This window comes from Liolophura sinensis, chromosome 12 (genome assembly GCF_032854445.1).
Source record: "Liolophura sinensis isolate JHLJ2023 chromosome 12, CUHK_Ljap_v2, whole genome shotgun sequence".
Classification (NCBI taxonomy): Eukaryota; Metazoa; Mollusca; class Polyplacophora; order Chitonida; family Chitonidae; genus Liolophura; species Liolophura sinensis.
The window spans coordinates 30,742,364-30,765,657 of record NC_088306.1 but is presented as its reverse complement, the minus strand read 5'-3'; the positions used below and the strand labels follow the sequence as shown (position 1 = coordinate 30,765,657).

The window sequence follows — 23,294 nt, the reverse complement described above, 5'->3', positions numbered from 1 at the left end:
GTCCACCACACAATTATCTTCCCTTATTGTGGGTGTGTTTCAGATCCTGCCATGTGATAAGTGTGATGCTGGCTATCACACAGCCTGTCTCCTGTCCACCACACACTTATCTCCCCTTACAAGTATATTGCGGGTGTGTTTCAGATCCTGCTATGTGATAAGTGTGATGCTGGCTACCACACAGCCTGTCTCCTGTCCACCACACAATTATCTCCCCTTACAAGTATATTGTGGGTATGTTTCAGATCCTGCTATGTGATAAGTGTGATGCTGGCTATCACACAGCCTGCCTCCGTCCACCCCTCATGATTATTCCTGATGGTGACTGGTTTTGCCCTCCCTGTCAACATGTGAGTAAACATGGTATCTTTGAAAGAAAAATAACACTTCACTTACATTGTAGGTGTTTGGTAATTTCTGTATATAAAGCCAATAGCATAAAACAGCACTAGAGCTAGATGACTTTCAACAGAGGGACAGATATTTGTGTCGCTTATATTTTACCTTAATGCTCCCACTGAGGTAGTGAATATTTCGTTTCACAGAGTTATTGCCTATATTTTCTCATCAATTTCAAGCCAGCATGTGCCATCGCATATTAGTGCAAAATTTTTTATATCCTCAAGCTATTGCTTAAATTACCTTCACTGAGATAGGAATGTATTTTAATCTATATTTATGTTTTTGCTCAGCTTGAAGGATGTGAGCTTCTCTTACATGTATATGTTATACCCATTATCTTTGTAGAAACTGCTTGTAGAAAGACTTACTGAGAATTTAAAGGATCTGGACACGGCGCTGAAAAAATATGAACGATTGCTGAAGAGGTAAGAGTGAACTGTGTTTAGCTGTTACAGTGTTTTGATGAAGGTGGTACTTTTGCTCCATTCCTTGGCTTTTTTCTAGTGATGTATCACGGGTTCAGTGGAGACGCTGAAAAAACATGAACGATTGCTGAAGAGGTAAGTGAACTGTGTTTAGCTGTTATAGTGTTTTGATGAAGGTGGTACTTTTGCTCCATTCCTTGGCTTTTTTCTAGTGATGTATCACGGGTTCAGTGGAGACGCTGAAAAAATATGAACGATTGCTGAAGAGGTAAGAGTGAACTGTGTTTAGCTGTTATAGTGTTTTGATGAAGGTGGTACTTTTGCTCCATTCCTTGGCTTTTTTCTAGTGATGTATCACGGGTTCAGTGGAGACGCTGAAAAAATATGAATGATTGCTGAAGAGGTAAGTGTGAACTGTGTTTAGCTGTTACAGTGTTTTGATGAAGGTGGTACTTTTGCTCCATTCCTTGGCTTTTTTCTAGTGATGTATCACGGGTTCAGTGGAGACCGCTGAAAAAATATGAATGATTGCTGAAGAGGTAAGTGAACTGTGTTTAGCTGTTATAGTGTTTTGATGAAGGTGGTACTTTTGCTCCATTCCTTGGCTTTTTTCTAGTGATGTATCACGGTTCAGTGGAGACGCTGAAAAAATATGAATGATTGCTGAAGAGGTAAGAGTGAACTGTGTTTAGCTGTTACAGTGTTTTGATGAAGGTGGTACTTTTGCTCCATTCCTTGGCTTTTTTCTAGTGATGTATCACGGGTTCAGTGGAGACGCTGAAAAAATATGAATGATTGCTGAAGAGGTAAGTGAACTGTGTTTAGCTGTTACAGTGTTTTGATGAAGGTAGTACCTTGGCTTTGTTTCTCGTGATGTCACAGGTTTATGTTAGACAGTCATAAAATGAGTGGATATGAGGCTTCTCTGTAATTGCTAGGACAAGAGGTCTAGGTTTAATACCAACTTACTGGTAAATGGGTAACTCATTTCTGTCACCCATGATGAAGATGATCATCATGATCATCCCCCACATGATAATGTCTTTTCTCTCTGTGATGATAAAGCCTCATCCCCCACATGATAATGTCTTTTCTCTCTGTGATGATAAAGCCTCATCCCCCAAATGATAATGTCTTTTCTGTCTGTGATGATAAAGCCTCATCCCCCACATGATAATTCTTTTCCCTCTGTAATGATAAAGCCTCATCCCCCACATGGTAATGTCTTTTCTGTCTGTGATGATAAAGCCTCATCCCTCACATAATAATGTCTTTTCCCTCTGTGATGATAAAAGCCTCATCCCCCACATGATAATGTCTTTTCCCTCTGTGATGATAAAGCCTCATCCCAACATGATAATGTCTTTTCTGTCCTGTGATGATAAAGCCTCATCTCCCACATGATAATGTCTTTTCTGTCTGTTATGATAAAGCCCTCATCACCAACATGATAATGTCTTTTCCCTCTGTGATGATAAAGCCTCATCCCCAACATGATAATGTCTTTTCTGTCTGTGATGATAAAGCCTCATCCCCACATGATAATGTCTTTTCTGTCTGTGATGATAAAGCCTCATCCCCAAATGATTATGTCTTTTCCCTCTGTGACGATAAAGCCTCATCCCCACATGATAATGTCTTTTCCCTCTGTGATGATAAAGCCTCATCCCCCACATGATAATGTCCTTTTCTGTCTGTGATGATAAAGCCTCATCCCTTACATAATAATGTCTTTTCCCTCTGTGATGATAAAGCCTCATCCCCCACATGATAATGTCTTTTCTGTCTGTGATGATAAAGCCTCATCCCCAACATGATAATGTCTTTTCTGTCTGTGATGATAAAGCCTCAGCCCTCACATGATCATGTCTTTTCCCTCTGTGATGATTAAGCCTCATCCCCCAAATGATAATGTCTTTTCCCTCTGTGACGATAAAGCCTCATCCCTCACATGATAATGTCTTTTCCCTCTGTGATGATAAAGCCTCATCCCCAACATGATAATGTCTTTTCTGTCATGTGATGATAAAGCCTCATCCCCCACATGATAATGTCTTTTTCCCTCTGTGATGATAAAGCCTCATCCCCAACATGATAATGTCTTTTCTGTCTGTGATGATAAAGCCTCATCCCCCACATGATAATTGTCCTTTTCCCTCTGTGATGATAAAGCCTCATCCCCAACATGATAATGTCTTTTCTGTCTGTGATGATAAAGCCTCATCCCTCACATGATGTCTTTTCCCTCTGTGATGATAAAGCCTCATCCCCAACATGATAATGTCTTTTCTGTCTGTGATGATAAAGCCTCATCCCCCACATGATAATGTCTTTTCCCTCTGTGATGATAAAGCCTCATCCCCAACATGATAATGTCTTTTCTGTCTGTGATGATAAAGCCTCATCCCTCACATGGTAATGTCTTTTCCCTCTGTGATGATAAAGCCTCATCCCCCACATGATAATGTCTTTTCCCTCTGTGATGATAAAGCCTCATCCCTCACATGATCATGTCTTTTTCCTCTGTGATGATAAAGCCTCATCCCCAACATGATAATGTCTTTTCTGTCTGTGATGATAAAGCCTCAGCCCTCACATGATAATGGCTTTTCCCTCTGTGATGATTAAGCCTCATCCCCCACATGATAATGTCTTTTCTCTCTGTGATGATAAAGCCTCATCCCTCACATGATCATGTCTTTTCCCTCTGTGATGATAAAGCCTCATCTCCCACATGATAATGTCTTTTTCCTCTGTGATGATAAAGCCTCATCCCAACATGATAATGTCCTTTTCTGTCTGTGATGATAAAGCCTCATCCCTCACATGGTAATGTCTTTTCCCTCTGTGACGATAAAGCCTCATCCCCCACATGATAATGTCTTTTCCCTCTGTGATGATAAAGCCTCATCGCTCACATGATCATGTCTTTTCCCTCTGTGATGATAAAGGCCTCATCCCTCACATAATAATGTCTTTTCCCTCTGTGATGATAAAGCCTCATCCCCCACATAGAATGTCTTTTCCTCTGTGATGATAAAGCCTCATCCCCCACATGATAATGTCTTTTCCTCTGTGATGTTAAAGCCTCATCCCCAACATGATAATGTCTTTTCCCTCTGTGATGATAAAGCCTCAGCCCTCACATGATGTATTTTCTCTCTGTGATGATAAAGCCTCAGCCCTCACATGATCTGTCTTTTCTCTCTCTGATGATAAAGCCTCATCCTCACATAATAATGTCTTTTCCCTCTGTGATGATAAAGCTTCATCCCTCACATGATAGTCTTTTTCTGCCCATACTACACCACCGTTTCCTGAAGATATTACCTGTTTCCCCACATGATAATGCCTTTTTCTGACCATACTACACTGCCTTTCCTGAAGATATTGCCTGTGTCCCCACATGATACTGCCTTTTTCTGCCCATACTACACTGCCTTTTCCTGAAGATATTGCCTGTTTCCCCACATGATAATGCATTTTTCTGCCCATACTACACCACCGTTTCTGAAGATACTGCCAGTTCTCATCATAATGCCTTTTTCTGCCGATTCTACACTGCTTTTTCCTGAAGATATTGCTTGTTTCCCCACATGATAATGCCTTTTTCTGCCCATACTACACCACCGTTTTCTGAAGATACTGCCAGTTCTCATCATAATGCCTTTTTCTGCCCATACTACACTGCCTTTTCCTGAAGATATTGCCTGATTTCCCCACATGATAATGCCTTTTTCTGTCCATACTACACTGCCTTTTTCTGAAAATATTGCAGTTTCCCGACATGATTCTGCCTTTTTCTGCCCATACTACCCTACCTTTTCCTGAAGATGTTGCCTGTTTCCCCCACATGATAATGCCTTTTTCTGTCCATACTAGACTGCATTTTCCTGAAGAATTTGCCTGTTTCCCCATGCCTTTTTCTGCATACTACACTGCCTTTTCCTGAAGATATTGCCAGTTTCCCCACATGATAATGCCCTTTTTCTGACCATAGTACCACTGCCTTTTCCTGAAGATATTGCCTGTTTCCTCACATGATACTGCCTTTTCTGCCCATTACTACCCTGCCTTTTCCTGAAGATATTGCCAGTTTTCCCCACATGGTAATGCCTTTTCTGCCCATACTACACTGCCTTTTCCTGAAGATATTGCCAGTTTCCCCACATGATAATGCCTTTTTCTGCACATACTACACTGCCTTTTCCTGAAGATATTGCCAGTTTCCCCACATGATAATGCCTTTTTCTGCACATATTACACTGCCTTACCTGAAGATATTGCCTATTTCCCCACATGATAATGCCTTTTTCTGCCCATACTACACTGCCTTTTCCTGAAGATACTGGCCAGTTTTCCCCACATGGATAATGCCTTTTTCTGCACATACTACACTGCCTTTTCCTGAAGATATTGCCAGTTTCCCCACTTTTATATGCCTTTTTCTGCCCATACTACACTGCCTTTTCCTGAAGATATTGCCAGTTTCCCCACATGATACTGCCTTTTTCTGACCATACTCCACTGCCCTTTTCCTGAAGATATTGCCAGTTTCCCCACATGATAATGCCTTTTTCTGACCATAGTACACTGCCTTTTCCTGAAGACATTTGCCTGTTTCCTCACATGATAATGCCTTTTTCTGCCCATACTACCCTGCCTTTTCCTGAAGATATTGCCAGTTTCCCCACATGGTAAATGCCTTTTCTGCACATACTACACTGCCTTTTCCTGAAGATACTGCCCAGTTTCCCCACATGATAATGCCTTTTTCTGCACATATTACTCTGCCTTTACCTGAAGATATTGCCTATTTCCCCACATGATAATGCCTTTTCTGCCCATACTACACTGCCTTTTCCTGAAGATACTGCCAGTTTCCCCACATGATAATGCCTTTTTCTGCACATACTACACTGCCTTTTCCTGAAGATATTGCCCAGTTTCCCCACTTTGATAATGCTTTTTCTGCCATACTACACTGCCTTTTCCTGAAGATATTGCCAGTTTCCCCACTTTGATAATGCCTTTTTCTGCCCATACCTCACTGCCTTTTCCTAAAGATGTTGCCTGTTTCCCCACATGATAATGCCTTTTTCTGTCCATACTAGACTGCCTTTTCCTGAAGATATTGCCTGTCTCCCACATGATACTGCCTTTTTTCTGAACCATACTAGACTGCCTTTTTCCTGAAGATGTTGCCTGTTTCCTCACATGATAATGCCTTTTTCTGACCATACTACACTGCCTTTTCCTGAAGATATTGCCCAGTTTCCCCCACATGGTAATGCCTTTTCCTGACCATACTACACTGCCTTTTCCTGAAGATATTGCCTGTCTCCCACATGATACTGCCTTTTTCTGCCCATACTACCCTTTTTTTTCCTGAAGATATTGCCTGTTTCCCCACATGATAATGCCTTTTTCTGCCCATACTACACTGCCTTTTCCTGAAGATATTGCCAGTTTCCCCACATGATAATGCCTTTTTCTGCCCATACTACACTGCCTTTTCCTGAAGATTTTGCCAGTTTCCCCACATGGTAATGCCTTTTTCTGCCCATACTACCCTGCCTTTTCCCGAAGATATTGCCAGTTTCCCCACATGGTAATGCCTTTTTCTGGCCATACTACACTGCCTTTTCCTGAAGATATTGCCTGTCTCCCACATGATACTGCCTTTTTCTGCCCATACTACCCTGTCTTTTCCTGAAGATATTGCCAGTTTCCCCACATGATAATGCCTTTTTCTGCCCATACTACACTGCCTTTTCTTGAAGATATTGCCTGTCTCCCACATGATACTGCCTTTTTCTGCCCATACTACCCTGTCTTTTCCTGAAGTTATTGCCTGTTTCCCCACATGATAATGCCTTTTTCTGCCCATACTACACTGCCTTTTCCTGAAGATATTGCCAGTTTCCCCCACATGATACTGCCTTTTTCTGCCCATACTACACTTCCTTTTCCTGAAGTTATTGCCTGTTTCCCCCACATGATAATGCCTTTTTCTGTCCATACTACACTGCCTTTTCCTGAAAATATTGCCTGTTTCCCCACATGATACTGCCTTTTTCTGCCCATACTACACTGCCTTTTCCTGAAGATATTGCCAGTTTCCCCACATGATTCTGCCTTTTTCTGTCCATACTAAACTGCCTTTTCCTGAAGATATTGCCTGTTTCCCCCACATGATAATGCCTTTTTCTGTCCATACTACTCTGCCTTTTCCTGAAAATATTGTCTGTTTCCCCACATGATGCTGCCTTTTTTCTGCCCATACTACACTGCCTTTTCCTCAAGATGTTGCCTGTTTCCCCACATGATAATACCTTTTTCCTGCCTATACTACACTGCCTTTTCCTGAAGATACTGCCAGTTCTCATCATAATGCCTTTTTCTGCCCATACTAAATGCCTTTTCCTGAAGGTATTGCGTGTTTCCCCACATGATGCTGCCTTTTTCTGTCCATGCTACCCCGTCTTTTCCTGAAGATATTGCCTGTTTCCCCACATGATACTGCCTTTTTCTGCTCATACTACCCCGCCTTTTCCTGAAGATACTGCCAGTTTCCCCACATGATAATGCCTTTTTCTGACCATAGTACACTGCCTTTTCCTGAAGACATTGCCTGTTTCCTCACATGATAATGCCTTTTTCTGCCCATACTACCCTGCCTTTTCCTGAAGATATTGCCAGTTTCCCCACATGATAATGCCTTTTTTCTGCCCATACTACACTACCTTTTTTTTGAAAAGATACTACCTGTTCCCATCATGATGCCATTTTCTTACCATAGGAAAAAATTTTTTTCTTCTCATGTCAAAGAGCCATTTTCTGCCCATGTCAAAAAGCCTAACCCCACATGACACTGCCTTTTTCTGCCAAATCCCTTTTTTGCCTCAAATAACAAATCCGCTCCTCCTCCAAATGGTAATGCCTTTCCTAAGATAATGTTTTCTTTACCTACAGAAAGGAGAGATTAGCCTATGTAGGAATCAGCTTGGATAACATTGTCAAGGAGGTAAGATTATTTAACTCTTTGCTTAGTGGTAATTAGAGATAATTTTCATAACACCAAGTTAAAGGGGCGATAATCTTCAGATAGTGTTGTTTTGGCCAAGTGCTCACAGCTAGAGACTCATGTTGGAACCCTTTGACCAAGTGCTCACAGCTAGAGACTCGTGTTCGAACCTTTTGGCCAAGTGCTCACAGCTAGAGACTCATGTGGGAACTTTTGGCTAAGTGCTCACAGCTAGAATACTGATGTTGGAAACCTTTTGGCCACGTGCTCACTGTTAGAGACTCATATTGAAACATTTTGGCCAAGTGTTCACAGCTAGAGGCTCAGGATGAAACCTTTTGGCCAAATACTCACAACTAGAGACTCATGTTGAAACCTGTCATCATACTTAGTGTAAGGGGACAGGCTAAGTACTGGTTTGCCTGTTCAGTATTAGAGGGTAATTGAGTACGGTGTCCATATATGGTTTGTTAAGCATGGTGATGTAGTGAGACAGCACAGAAGACATTACAATAAGACTGGCCTGCTACAAGAAGACAACATGAGCATATGACACAATGAGCACAAATTCATAATAGCTGTGACAACCTGTAAAAAAATCAAATTTGGGCTCATCATGAGGTGAATGACTCATCTTGTGCTCATCATATGGTGAATGACTCATGTGATCCTCATCATGACGTGAATGACTCATCTTATGCTCATCATGAAGTGAATGACTCGTGTTGTGCTTATCATGAGGTGAATGACTCATCTTGTGCTCATCATGAAGTGAATGACTCATGTGATCCTCATCATGACGTGAATGACTCATCTTATGCTCATCATGAAGTGAATGACTCGTGTTGTGCTTATCATGAGGTGAATGACTCATCTTGTGCTCATCATGAAGTGAATGACTCATGTGATCCTCATCATGAGGTGAATGACTCATCTTATGCTCATCATGAAGTGAATGACTCGTGTTGTGCTTATCATGAGGTGAATGACTCATCTTGTGCTCATCATGAGGTGAATGACTCATCTTGTGCTCATCATGAGGTGAAATACTTATCTTGTGCTCATCATGAGGTGAATGACTCGTCTTGTGCTCATCATGAGGTGAAATACTTATCTTGTGCGCATTATGAGGTGAATGACTCGTCTTGTTCTCATTATGAGGTGAATGACTTTTCTTGTGCTCACCATGAGGTGAATGACTCATCTTGTGCTTTTCATTAGGTGAACAACTCGTGCTCATCATATGGTGAATGACTCATCTTGAAAGATACGATGTGAACATTTAAACGGACTAACAGACCATCAAACCTGTAGTTCTGTAGAAATGTTAAAAGCACTGTTAGACCACAAAGAAGGAGGTAAATAGCTTTGCCAACAGTATATTTCACTCATCCCCTTTTTGGCAGTTGATCGTCAGTTTTGATTTCTGTGTTTCACAGGAACGCAAAGAGAATGTTGCTCCTGAGTACCTAGACTACGAGTATGATGTGAAACCCAAGAAGAAGCACCACAGCTCATCGAGGCCAAAAGAGGAGGAAGTTTTCCTGCAGAGGACCTGTCGTGCACGAACCTCAGTCAGCTATCAGTTCAAAGAGTATGATGAATTAATCAACAGTGCTATACAGGATGATGTTAAGGAGCCCCCACCTCCTGGAATCAGTAAGTTTGCTTGTTTAATAAACCCTGCACCACCCAGCCCCCACCTCCTAGAATCAGTAAGTTTGCTTGTTTATTAACCCCACACCAAGCCCCCACCTTCTGGAATCAGTAAAATTGCTTGTTTATTACCTCCCACACTACCCAGCCCCCCACCTCCTGCAGTCAGTAAGTTTGCTTCGTAATTAACCCCCACACCACCCAGCCCCTACCTTCTTGAAACAGTAAGTTCACTTGTTTATTAACCCCTGCACCACCCAGCACCCAGCCTCCTCTCACTGTTTATTAACCCCCACACCACCCAGCCCCCAGCCGCCTGTCACTGTTTATTAACCCCACTCTACCCAGCCCCCAACCGTCTCTCACTGTTTATTAACCGCCACACCCCCCACCCCCCAGCCGCCTCTCAGTGTTTATTAACCCCCACACCACCAAGCATTCAACCTCCTGTCAGTGTTTATTAACCCCCACACCACCAAGCATTCAACCTCATTGTTTCATGGAGTCTGATGACAAAGAACTTACACCATATCTAACAAATACATGTTTCCATTTTAAACATGTATTTGTTAAACAAAATACATTTTGTTTCCTCACACAGAAATTATTGCCCTTTTTGAAGTTTGAAGTAGCATTTACAATAATCTCCTTCTGGTGCAGAGTTAATGATCACATTTAAGCCTGGCTCTGCAGGAACATGTGGTCCCCACTGGCTTTATGAGAACATGGCCACCGACAATAATTTATCAGCGGCTGTCCTCTGCCAATCAGTACTGGTGAAGAAAGGTGTTTAACTTTCCTGGTCCCTGCTGATGTGCATCGACATAAGAACACCCAGGTCCCTGGTGGGTCATTGAGAATCAGTCTTTACTACATTGCTGCCTTTTGGCTTTCCTCCACCCAGAAATCTTACCGCCCTTAGGTAAAGAGTAAATGTCAGACTAAAAACTTCACCCTGAAAATTTACACGAATAGAGCCAAATAAATGTTATGAAAGATTACTTTTGTTGCTGAAACATACATTTTTTTAGAAGGATATTTTCCAACCTTCCCAACAAATGTGGTGAAACAATTTTAATATCAGTAAAGCTCTGACAAGTTGAGCATGTTGCTTAATTCTGTGTACGTGTAGTGAGGGCAAACTATTTTTGTACATGTTTTACCCTAAGTGAAAATAGTTTGAGTACAGTGTGAAATGAGAAAAACAAATGATTGCTGTCTTTGTTTGAACAGGTCGAGGGAAGGACATGTACAACATTGAGGAGGCGGAGAGTAAACCTTCACCAGTGTCCAAGAAGCGTAAGAAGCGGCGTCTGACGGGCCTGGACGAGGATTTTGAGGATGACGAAGATGATAGCGAGGAGTACAGGGCCACTGAGTATGTACTTCAGGACCACTTAGCATATATGTACTGTATTTCATCTTAAGTTAAGCTTTTTTAAAGTGACACATTTTGCATGATTCAGATTATTCGTCCACTCCATAGGATGACTTAAGAGTACAATTTTAAGGCTTCTATGTGTTTCTGAGAGTGCCCTTTTGCATACCAAACTTTAGGTGAATTACAGTATTTAAACTGTACACTGTAGATGACCCCAAATTTATCTTCCCAAGACCAACCCCCCCCCCCCCCCCCCCCCCAAGACCAACCCCCTTAAAGATCTTTTTGAGGTAAATAAAAAAATAATGTTTCACTGGAATAAAAATAAAACTAAAAATCCACCTTTTGTAGCTCACCTGTGTAAAGTAGATTACGTTGCACCCTGAGCGTTAGCGTCAAATAATTGAGAAAGCAATGTTAAACAAATTGTTAGGGGTGGTATCCTAAAAGTGCTGCATGTATTGCGCTCAGAGTTTACACACATTTACAGCGCACTAGCAAGAGGAGGATATTCCATTGTTGATTGGATTATGTATGTATTAAGTACTGTAAGTTACTGAATTGCTGACTTAATGTATTGTGATACCACGGAGGCCCCTAATGTATTGTGTTTAAGAATCAGTCTTTAACAAAGTGTTAGGGGTGATTTCTCATGAAGTACAGAATTTATTGGGCTCAGGGTTTGCACGCTTGAAGAGCACAACAGCATGAGGGGGATACTCCATCATTGATTTAGTGTGTACATATTACATACAGTAAATTACTGAAGTGACTTAGTGAATTGTGTATCAGAATCACTGTTAAACAAAATCTTAGGATTGGTATATTAAAAAGTATTGTATGTATTGACCTGAAGTTTTACATGCATATAAATCACAATGGCACAAGCGGGATGTTCCATCACTGATGCTCTGTGACCATATTAATTATCGTAAATTAACAAATTCACGATTTCAGCTCTTTATGCATTGACCTGAAGTTTTGCATTCATGTTTCTCATACAGGCGAGCTCTTTGGTAGCCTTGCTACCAAGTTTAAGTTATTTTGTCCGATATTAATATTTTGGATGAATTTCTCAGTGTGGAAGGCTTTCCAATCATGAAAACATATCTCCAACAGGAAAATTGCCAAGATAACCTACATTTTTCTACAAATTAGATGATTTTCATGATTGTTTTATATTTAAACTCTTTTTCGACAGGTTTATATTGCCCCCTTAAAACAACAAGTAAAAGTGACGTTGAATAAAGGTTGTAAAATATTTAGTTCTGCTTATGAATTAAAAATGGTGTTGAATAAAAGTCGTAAAATGTTAGTTCTGCTTTTGAAACTATAGGATTTTTTGAAACTATAGGACTATAATTTTTCCCTATAGGATGTCAATCTACTTATCAAACAAACCTCATAGCTTTATATGGTCAATAGAACTCTGACAATCAGCAAGTATTTTAGATCAAAGTTAGTACATGTGTACTGATAAGATTGATGATATGTGATTGACATGTGAGAGATAAGCTGCAGAGTCATTAGAACGTGCTGTGAAGTATTAAGTAGGAAAACTACTTGTGGGTTCAACCCCTAGTCAGGTGATGTGTAAGACGCAAAAAGGACAACATGGTTACCTCCTTTTTTAGCTGAAGGCATCACAGGATAGACAAAGTACTGGTTAGTATACACTGAGTTGTCGAGTCATCACGTTGGTTTTGTGGCATCAGTATTTGTCTCCATGAACTGAAGAAAGTACTGTTATGGGTAGGCAGCATTTTTTTATATCCCATAAAGCAGCATGAGCGGATGTGAAGCTGAACCTCGAGCGGATGTGAAGCCGAATCTTGAGCCATTGCTACGTCCGAAAGGGATTGTCTGCAGTGTTAAAATGTGTTGTTATGGTAACGTGATTCTGTCTTGGTCGTGACATCATAATGAGCTGGGACCTTTGACATCAACATAATGGTGTCAAGGTCCTATTGCCAGGTGTTTTGACGGATCCCCATGACATGTCTGTGGTGAGACCCGTCTGGTTTGAGTGGTGAGACCTGTCTGGTTTGAGTGGTGAGACCTGTCTGGTTTGAGTGGTGAGACCTGTCTGGTTTGAGTGGTGAGACCCGTCTGGTTTGAGTGGTGAGACCTGTCTGCTTTGAGTGGTGAGACTTGTCTGGTTTGAGTGGGATCTGGTGATTTGACCTATGTACAGTTGTTAAATGTGAATATGTGGGTCTTACTGGACACTGCTTCACAAAAACTATTTGAGATGAAACCATCAAAATTGTGTACACATGTTCTGCTCATTGTAGACAGGACATGGTTAAATTTCAAACATTGAGGCAGTATTCCAGATGTTTTCCATTTTTCTGTACTTTGCAAAAAAATTGATAAACAGCCTTATTGTTTTATGTAAAATTCTGTTGTGACCAGCCAGGCCACCCTGGCACTGTGGTGCTGCCTCCTCACTCTTCCCACAGATATGGCTGAAATGCTGTCTGTCAGCCTTTAACACTCTTCCCAGAGATATGGCTGAAATACTGTCTATCAGCCTTTAACCCTAATCATTCATTTATACCCTGCTCACTCTTCCCACAGATATGGCTGAAATGCTGTCTGTCAGCCTTTAACACTCTTCTCACAGATATGGCTGAAATACTGTCTGTCAGCCTTTAATCCTTATCATTCATTTATACCCTGCTCACTCTTCCCACAGATATGGCTGAAATGCTGTCTGTCAGCCTTTAACACTCTTCTCACAGATATGGCTGAAATACTGTCTGTCAGCCTTTAACACTCTTCTCACAGATATGGCTGAAATACTATCTGTCAGCCTTTAATCCTTATCATTCATTTATACCCTGCTCACTCTTCCCACAGATATGGCTGAAATGCTGTCTGCCTTTAACACTCTTCCCACAGATATGGCTGAAATGCTGTCTGTCAGCCTTTAATCCTTATCATTCATTTATACCCTCCTCACTCTTCCCACAGATATGGCTGAAATGCTGTCTGTCAGCCTTTAACACTCTTCCCACAGATATGGCTGAAATGCTGTCTGTCAGCCTTTAACACTCTTCCCACAGATATGGCTGAAATGCTGTCTATCAGCCTTTAACACTCTTCCCACAGATATGGCTTAAATGTTGTCTGTCAGCCTTTAACACTATTCCCACAGATATGGCTGAAATGCTGTCCATCGGCCTTTAACCTTGATCATTCATTTAGTCCCTGCTCACTCTGTCATGTTTTTGTTTTAGTGACTCAGAAGTAACACCGGCGGAAGAGGAGGAAGAAGAGGAAGATGTGAGTTCGAGTGGCGACTCAAGCCATTGGAGATCTGTAAGAACACGGCGCTTTGGAAAACCTACAAGAAAGAGTTCGCGGAAAGGTGGACGCTGGACGAGATATGACGCTGATTTTGGTGAGCCTATTTGTGTGCACATGTAAATGAAATGTTGGAGTACTTTTCCACATTTTGTTTTTGTAAACTTACAACAGTAATGAACTATAAACTCTTCCATCTCAATGAGTGAATGATTCTTATGTGTACATGGTGATAAACGTGTGACACAGAGGAACATTTTTATAATCCTCACCCCCCTCTCCTCCGCCCCCCTCTCCTTCACCAAGTGACAAGATTTGAAACATTATCACGTTTGAATTGCTACATGTAGAGTTCTGAGACATGTATACATTTATACATGTACATTCTGGTTAAATATGAATTCTGTATAGAATTGTAATTTGTGTTTCAGTTGTGGATGATGACTATGAGAGTGACGCTAGTGACAACTGCAGGAGGTCCACACGGTCAGCCACAAAACGTCGCGTGTGCTACAGGGAGTCTAATAGCGAGGAGTCAGAGGCTGTGGTGACGCCGTCAGAGGAGTACAGCTCAGATGACAGCAGGCCAAGCAAACGGAAGAAACGCCCCAAAATACAAAAACAGAAAGCCAGATCTCAAAAACGTAAAGGTGTGTTATATTCTGATGAAAGTGAAGAAGCAGAGGAAACGGAAGAGGAAGATGAGAGCGATTCCAGTAGGGGTAGCCACTCCGAAACATCTGATGATGATTCTACACTAAAACTGAGATCGAAAATCAAAAAGAAAAACATCATAGAGAGTGATAATTCTGAAGAGTCCAGTGATAGCCAGTCTGAAAGAAAGCCTAAGGTAAGACAGTCGCGGCGAGCCTCTGCCAAAAAAGTGAACTACAACAAACTTTTGGAGTCTGATTCGGGAGAAGATACAGAGGAAATGAAGGATCAAAAAACAGAGGTTAAAGGGAAATTCTCATTGAAAAATTTTGCAAAAGGCAAGGAAAGTGATTCAGAGGATTCCAAACTGGAGAAGTCCGAGGAAAATTCTGAGGAAAGTGAGAAAGAGGGCTCTAAGAAAAGCTCAGAACCAAAGCCCAGGGGTATTAAAATTACAGCAGGAATAACAAGAGTAGTAGAAAGGACTAACTCTCCCGAAGAGTTCGCTGCAGACGCCAGAATAGGCGATTCTGAAAAGTCAGAATCTCCGAAAGTATCCAACAGTTCAAGTAATGGTAATAGTGTAGAGGAGGCTGGGCTGGCACAGGAGCCCACCCCATCAAATGGGCATAGTTTTGACCAGTATACACCCCAGATGCCCCCACCTTTCCCTCACGGCTATGGCTATGACACAAGCCAGTACCAGTACTATCCTAACAACCAATCTGACACTTACCAGCCCCAGGGTTACTTCCCTCCTCCACCCCAGGGGAATATGCCCTACAGGGGACCTGGACATCACCCAGGCATGCAGACCCCAGATCAAGGGGCACATTATCCCAGTGCTCAAGGCATGAGTAATCAGCGGCCAGGACATCCAGGGATTGGTGTACCCGACAATATGTGCTCCCCCTCCAGAGACATACCTTCTAGTGGACCACATAGACCCCAAGGTGTGCCCCCACCCCCTCATCGGGGACACACAATGCCCTACCCAGATCACAGAGAACAGAGAATGTTGCCCCACCAGGGTCCCCCAGACACCAGATATCAAGAGCTTCAGCCCCCTAATGGAGGCCCTCTGCACCGTGGTATGCCCCCACATACTGGCTTTATGAGGCCGGGTGGCCCTCATCCTGGTATGGACCCTAGTCATAGGGGTGTTTACCCTCTGGGCCCAGAAGGGCGTCATCATGGCCGTGTGCCTGGGGAACATGCACCGCCACGTGGCAGCTTCATGATGGACAGTATTCTGCGCCCCAAGGGATACGGCGAAGGAGACGACGATGATTTGTCTGATGTGTCGGATCTTATATCCTATGTTACACAAGATACTTGAACTGTTGTTCACACATTCTTCATTTGCTTCACCACATTGTGTATTGTTTTGAGTGACGCTATAGATATGTGTATAATTGTTCATTTTCTATCAAAAGCGCAAAATTCACATGCCTCATAAATCCAAATGCTTATTTTTTTGATTGGTCAAACAACTCCATGAAGGGGCATCATGTTTTTTGTTTTGTTTTTTTTTCTCTCATCGCACAATTGAAACCCCTCACACTGTCATATGCTTCCAGAACACCACAACAGTTGCTGGCGTACACCAGCATTAAACCTACATGTAGGTCATTTCATGTTCTACAAAATATAGGAAAAGTGACGCAATTAGAGATTATTATTATTATTAATATTATTATTATCTCTGCATTAAAGAACCTCATCAAGGGATACTTTAAAGTACTTTACATACAGTATGAGTGGTCCTTTGTAAAAGACCACCAAATTGTGCTACAAACATATATTGCAATTTATTCATTCAAAAACCTCATCAAGTTTTGCTACAGATGGTACAGTGTATGATGCAATGTATTCAGTTATAAACCTTTCATAGCAAACGTGCTACAAATTAGATGTAGACCTTTGAGGGACATCATGTTCATGAAGTGTCACCCACTTTGTTTGTTCATTGAAAATCTCACCGATATTATGTGCTATAAAATGTATCAGATATGCATCATTTTGATCAATGATCCAAAACCAGAGATGTGTTGATAAACCAAGCATAGCTACAGGTGAAAAAACATTACTTGTGACACCTCCATTGGTTTCTTCAAACAAAACCTTCTGCTACGTGAACCAGTCCTGCTGCATGAACCAGTCCTGCTGCATGAACCAGTCCTGCGACATGAACCAGTCCTGCTGCATGAACCAGTCCTGCTGCATGAACCAGTCCTGTGACATGAACCAGTCTTGCTATATGTATTGATCACTGCATGATGTTTTGCACAAATATCTTTATCCATATTCCATAATGCATAAATATATAGCCCTCATTGATCTTAGAGTGTCCCATTTCCCATTAATTAGCATACATATCGTACATGAACTTTCACTGAAATGGTGTTCTAGACTAGCATATAAGTTAACTACTATGAATTATTAGGCCTACAAGGCTTGTTGGCCTCAACCTACTTTCCTGTGGAAATGACAATTCCTCAGATGGATAGTTCCAGTTTTGGAACTGCTTCAAGTGAGGGCTACGTGTGAATACCTTTTTCTAGAGCTGTATGTACATGTAAGCTGTTCTAAACTGACACAAGTGGAAAGCTGATGCCTCTACCAGCATAAAGTGCGTAATACTAGTGAACGTTGGTTAGAAGTACAGTATGTGTATTGTTTTAGATAAGATTGATGCCAATAGAGAGTCACAGTGGAGAAAAAGCAGGAATCAAATCTTTTGTTTTTCTTGTTTGTTTTTTTCTTACATTATTGTGTATGAAATTTTAAGCCATCTTAAAGAATCTGTAACAAAAAGGCCATCTTCAAAAAATGTTAACATGATCGTTGAATAGGTACATGTACATACTGTCTTAGGTGCAATAGATATGATCAGCCAGCATGTACATGTATTATATCCTCCTGTTTGTACATAAAGTGTACGTATTATATGTGTTATTGCTTGTCTGTTGTCCACGTTTGCTAACAGCTGTTTTACCTGTGAAGGAGTACATGTGTGTGTTTGTAGAATCTCATGCCTGTATCAACGCTCAATATTAAAGATTTACTATCTGTCGTGTACATCTGGACTTAATTCATGCAAAATAATTCAGTGACTGTTTAATAAACTGTTATCATTCTGTATACATATGGGTTTAATTTGACCTGACCACCACTTCCAAAATATTCTTCACAACATGCCCATTCATATCATTTTGTTTTTATCCTTGATCTCTTCCACTCATGAATTATTGTCGAGATGTTTTTGACCCTCATACCACTGCTGATAAAGAAATAGGGTCGTCTTTTTACTTGCAGCTTGTGTGGACAGATTTTTAATGAATGAACTTTTTGGTGTTTTAACACAAATCTGAGGCACATAGGGCCTACAGATTGATCGGCGTAAGAATAGGCAGCAAATGTTTGCATTTTTTTTTCTCAGCAATAATGCTTAAGTATGACTTAGTTTTGTTTTTGTTCCTGTTAGATTTGCTTGGTTTTTAGATAGTTACTTGTATGTACTTATGACAGTTCTATACATCTGACTGTAATATACACGTGAGGGTTGTATACATGTGAGGGTTGTGTACGCGTGAGGGATGTGTACATGTGAGGGTTGTGTACGTGTGACGGCTGTTTACATGTGAGGGTTGTGTACGCGTGAGGGATGTGTACATGTGAGGGTTGTGTACGTGTGACGGCTGTGTACATGTGAGGGTTGTGTAAGCGTGAGAGATGTGTGCATGTGAGGGTGAGGGCTGTGTACATGCGAGGGTGAGGGCTGTGTACATGTGAAGGATGTGTACCTGTGAGGGTTGTGTACGTGTGAGTGTTGTGTACACGTGAGGGTTGTGTACATGTGAGAGTGAGGGCTGTGTACGTGTGAGGGATGTGTATATGTGAGGGTTGTGTACGTGCAAGGGTTGTGTACGGGTGAGGGCGTTGTACACGTGAGGGTTGCGTGCACTTGAGGGATGTGTACATGTGAGGGTTGTGTACGCATGAGGGATGTGTACATGTGAGGGTGAGGGCTGTGTACATGGGATGGTTGTGTACGTGTGAGGGCTGTGTACATGTGGGGGTGAGGGCTGTGTACATGTAAGGGTTGTGTACGAGTGAGGGCTGTGTACATGTGAGGGTGAGGGATGTGTACATGGGATGGTTGTGTACGTGTGAGGGCTGTGTACATGTAAGGGTTGTGTACGCATGAGGGCTGTGTACATGTGAGGGTGAGGGCTGTGTACATGTGAAGGTGGGGGCTGTGTGCGTGCGAAGGTTGTGTATGTGTGACGGTTGTGTATGCGTGATGGTTGTCTACGCATGAGGGATGTGTACGTGTGAGGGTTGTGTACGTGCCAGGGCTATGTACGTGCGAGAGCTGTGTACGTGCCAGGGTTGTGTACGTGCCAGGGTTGTGTACGTGCCAGGGTTGTGTACGTGTGAGGGATGTGTAAGTGTGAGGGATGTGTGCGTGTGAGGGATGTGTACATGTAAGGGTTGTATAAGTGCTAGGGATGTGTGCGTGTGAGGGATGTGTAAGTGCCAGGGTTGTGTAAGTGCCAGGGTTGTGTACGTGCCAGGGTTGTGTACGTGCCAGGGTTTTGTACGTGCCAGGGCTGTGTACATGCAAGGGTTGTATATGTGTGAGGGTTGTGTAAGTGCCAGGGTTGTGTACGTGCCAGGGTTGTGTAAGTGCCAGGGCTGTGTACATGCAAGGGTTGTGTACGTGCCAGGGCTGTGTACATGCGAGAGCTGTGTACGTGCCAGGGATGTGTACGTGTGAGGGATGTGTAAGTGCCAGGGTTGTGTACGTGCCAGGGCTGTGTACATGCAAGGGTTGTATATGTGCTAGGGATGTGTGCGTGTGAGGGATGTGTACGTGTGAGGGATGTGTAAGTGCCAGGGTTTTGTACGTGCCAGGGTTGTGTACGTGCCAGGGTTTTGTACGTGCCAGGGTTGTGTACGTGCCAGGGTTGTGTACATGCAAGGGTTGTATATGTGCTAGGGATGTGTGCGTGTGAGGGATGTGTATGTGCCAGGGTTGTGTACGTGCCAGGGTTGTGTACATGCAAGGGTTGTATATGTGCTAGGGATGTGTGCGTGTGAGGGATGTGTACGTGCAAGGGTTGTGTACGTGCCAGGGTTGTGTACATGCAAGGGTTGTATATGTGCTAGGGATGTGTGCGTGTGAGGGATGTGTACGTGCCAGGGTTGTGTACGTGCCAGGGTTGTGTACATGCAAGGGTTGTATATGTGCTAGGGATGTGTGCGTGTGAGGGATGTGTACGTGCCAGGGTTGTGTACGTGCCAGGGTTGTGTACATGCAAGGGTTGTATATGTGCTAGGGATGTGTGCGTGTGAGGGATGTGTACGTGCCAGGGTTGTGTACGTGCCAGGGTTGTGTACATGCAAGGGTTGTATATGTGCTAGGGGTGTGTGCGTGTGAGGGATGTGTAAGTGCCAGGGTTGTGTACGTGCCAGGGTTTTGTACGGCCAGAGTTGTGTACGTGTATGTTGGTATTCGCCTGATGGTGTATTGAAAGACTTCATATTTGTGATGGGCAATGCATCTTGGGATGTCTACTGTGGTAAGGTTATGTTACAAGATTCAGAATGAGGGGTACTGTGCAGAGAGGAAGATGTAAAGGTAATAAACTGAGAGAAACAAGAATTTGCCAAATGACTGTTTGTAGACTGTTAAGGTAACTTGACAGTAATTTCTTCTGCTCAAATGGATATTTATGTGGTTATAGTTCAGAGGCTACAACAAACTTTTTGTACTATTGTACGTTAGTGGAACCACAGGTGACATTTTCATCTTTGCCCTGGTTTTTTGGAAACTGATTTCAAGTGGTTGTTTTTTTTCTTGTGCCTGATAATATTGCTAAGAAAAGTGGCACATTTGTGTAAATCCACTTGAATATCAATATTGGTGGCCTAACCCCAGTAAATATTCCACGCCACATGCGTGTCTAGTGAGTGACATAATTCAACAGGTTTGTTCCTTGACTTTTGTTACAGATTTAGGACTGCTGTCATTTAAAAGTAACTCTTCGAAGTGTGAACTAGTTTTTTTAACAGTTCTTTGTGGAAATTCTTCTCTTCTGTATTAATTGCCATGCAAATTTTGCTCAAAAGGTCTGTGTCTGTAAAAAAGAATCCTTGAAAATCTCTTTGTTTTAATACATGAGGAAAAAGCAATTTCTGCAACAGTTCAATAATGGCTGGAACACTGGCCACACTACTTGTGGCTATAGCTCTTAGCTTTAGATGGAGTGCCAGTTCTGGCTGAAGGACAAACAATGTGGCCAGTACTTTAACTTCATCACTTTACTACTTTATACATTTACTATTTGTGTTGTTGCATGATCGGAAATGCCACACTTTCTTTTTACTCGTGCCTAAGTTAAAGTTTTAAGCTTGCATTGACTTCACATCACCAGCCCTACATATATATTAAATTTTAAATAAATCTATGTATTGTATTTAACAGTATGGTAATGTTATGTTTTCATTTTTATTTCATTCATCTGGCATGTGTCTTGTTTTAATTGGTACATTTGCATCTGTCATTTGTAGTGGTGTAAGAACTTTCTCACCGCATATCATGAATACTCGCTATGTATCTGAAGTTATTGCTGTTTGGTTGGACGTGTTCGGTGAATCTTGTGTGTACCTGGCGAATCAAATATGCACTGTTACAGAAAGAATGGGTATATAGCCCTGGCATGATAAAATGATGATACAGTAGCACTCTCGCTGCCATGGCAATGGACTGTGGCTGTGAGTTTTTCAGGGTATTGAAGAAGCACTATGCTACATGTGTATGCTGAAAGCTGCATGGGCTCACGGTCATAATTTTATCTGTTTGTAACTTTCTCTCCTTTGTTCAAAGTGCCCAAAACGGGGAGTCTAAAAGGCTCTAAGTTCTGTTTCACTGGTCATTTTAAATGTTGGTCTAAATTATAGTGAACTTCAGCAGTGATATGGCCTTCAGCATGTGTCCTATTTTTGTTAGTGAGTTCTACATGCAAACATCAAACTGATGCCAGCATTCAGCCAACTATAAATGCCATAGAGCGATCCAAGTTTTTGAGATCTTTTATTTACACTTTCTGTTACCTGAAGTCATTAGTGTCTTTCCAAAAGGTAATTTCAATAATTAGGAATCCTACTTATTGTCAACGAGTGAAAATCTTCCATCTTGTGACATTTTTAAATAATTGAAATGCAGTTTTGTTCGACTTTACCTTGCTAGTTCAAGATTAATAATTAGGGTAAATGATACCATTTGTTATATACCTTTAAAGAGGTAATTAGTAACTGAAGTTCAGTGCATGATTAAATTTGTTATATCATGTCGGTAATGCATTCATCCTGTCTTCATAGCAGCTTCCATACATTTTATTTTACATCAGGATCTATCCTAACTATGCTGTCTATTCGTCTATGTGTGATGTACGTGAAGCGCTCTGTATTGTTCACATATATTTCACCATTATTACCAACATCCGTTTTGCTGCGAACAATTTAACCATTAGTCCAAGCATGACACAGAAGCAGGAGTAGCTACATGCATACATGCTGAAGTTACATTGTGTATTTGTACGTGTTTAAGAAACCAAGCAACTTCGTCCATTAATTACAATTATGTGTACAGGTGTACTGTATGTAATATTTGTGTACATGTGTGTATATGTGTGTATAAGTAACGTGTACATACAAACTTGGCCAGCATCAGTTTTACATGTTAGATTTTAGTCTGTATTTGGCCAGAATCTTCAAGTCAGATTGTCTTTTTACATTCTCCATTTAACGCATTCTCTCTGTAATATCATGTATTTTATAACATTTAGATATTGCTGGTAATAAAAATCACTTATAAATCTCTACCAATCTCCAAATAAAAAAACTTGTTTGTCGGCTTCTTTGTGCGCAGATTTGCCTGATTAATTAATACAGGAATGTTGAGATTGGGCATTACAACATCATGGTGATGTCTCTTTGTGTCACGACATCATTGCTGCATGGCACTTCCATCAAATTCATGCATTTTGACAGTATTGTTGACAGTATTGAAATCTATTATCCATTACCTATGACTTATTGATTTGCCTAATAGACCCACTAAATATAAATAAGTCATCGATCATAGATCGTCGTCATGACATCAATTTTGAATCTTGAAACTCTCTCTTATTCATTTCGTCTGATGTTAAACATCGTACTCCACAGAATTGCCCATAAATGACAGATATCATAGTCAGGCATGGCGGACACCAAAAAGAACACCACTCTTTGAAACTATCCCACATGATGCACACTAGCAGAGTCTTCATGTCATCTCTCCAACAAACGTTCATAAACATGTAAGCCAGACACCAACGAACCAACAAGTGATTTTGGAGGTGCCTGTTATGCCTTTTTGCCACATGAAGTG

General features: G+C 41.6%; 2 protein-coding genes across 2 annotated transcripts in view; one reads left to right on the top strand and one right to left on the bottom strand.

The window, feature by feature from the left end:
• Window positions 1-23,242, top strand: part of LOC135479290 (remodeling and spacing factor 1-like) — a 39,239-nt gene extending 15,997 nt beyond the window's left edge. The window contains exons 13-19 of the mRNA XM_064759111.1: window positions 246-350; window positions 748-827; window positions 7,803-7,854; window positions 9,294-9,513; window positions 10,744-10,888; window positions 14,134-14,297; window positions 14,632-23,242. Coding sequence (XP_064615181.1) covers window positions 246-350; window positions 748-827; window positions 7,803-7,854; window positions 9,294-9,513; window positions 10,744-10,888; window positions 14,134-14,297; window positions 14,632-16,193 — 2,328 coding nt within the window. The 3' untranslated portion in view covers window positions 16,194-23,242. The remainder of the gene's footprint in view (window positions 1-245; window positions 351-747; window positions 828-7,802; window positions 7,855-9,293; window positions 9,514-10,743; window positions 10,889-14,133; window positions 14,298-14,631) is intronic.
• LOC135479882 (DNA polymerase alpha catalytic subunit-like) overlaps window positions 1-23,294 on the bottom strand; it is a 338,179-nt gene that overhangs the window by 132,114 nt on the left and 182,771 nt on the right. The gene's annotated exons all lie outside the window — the stretch shown is intronic.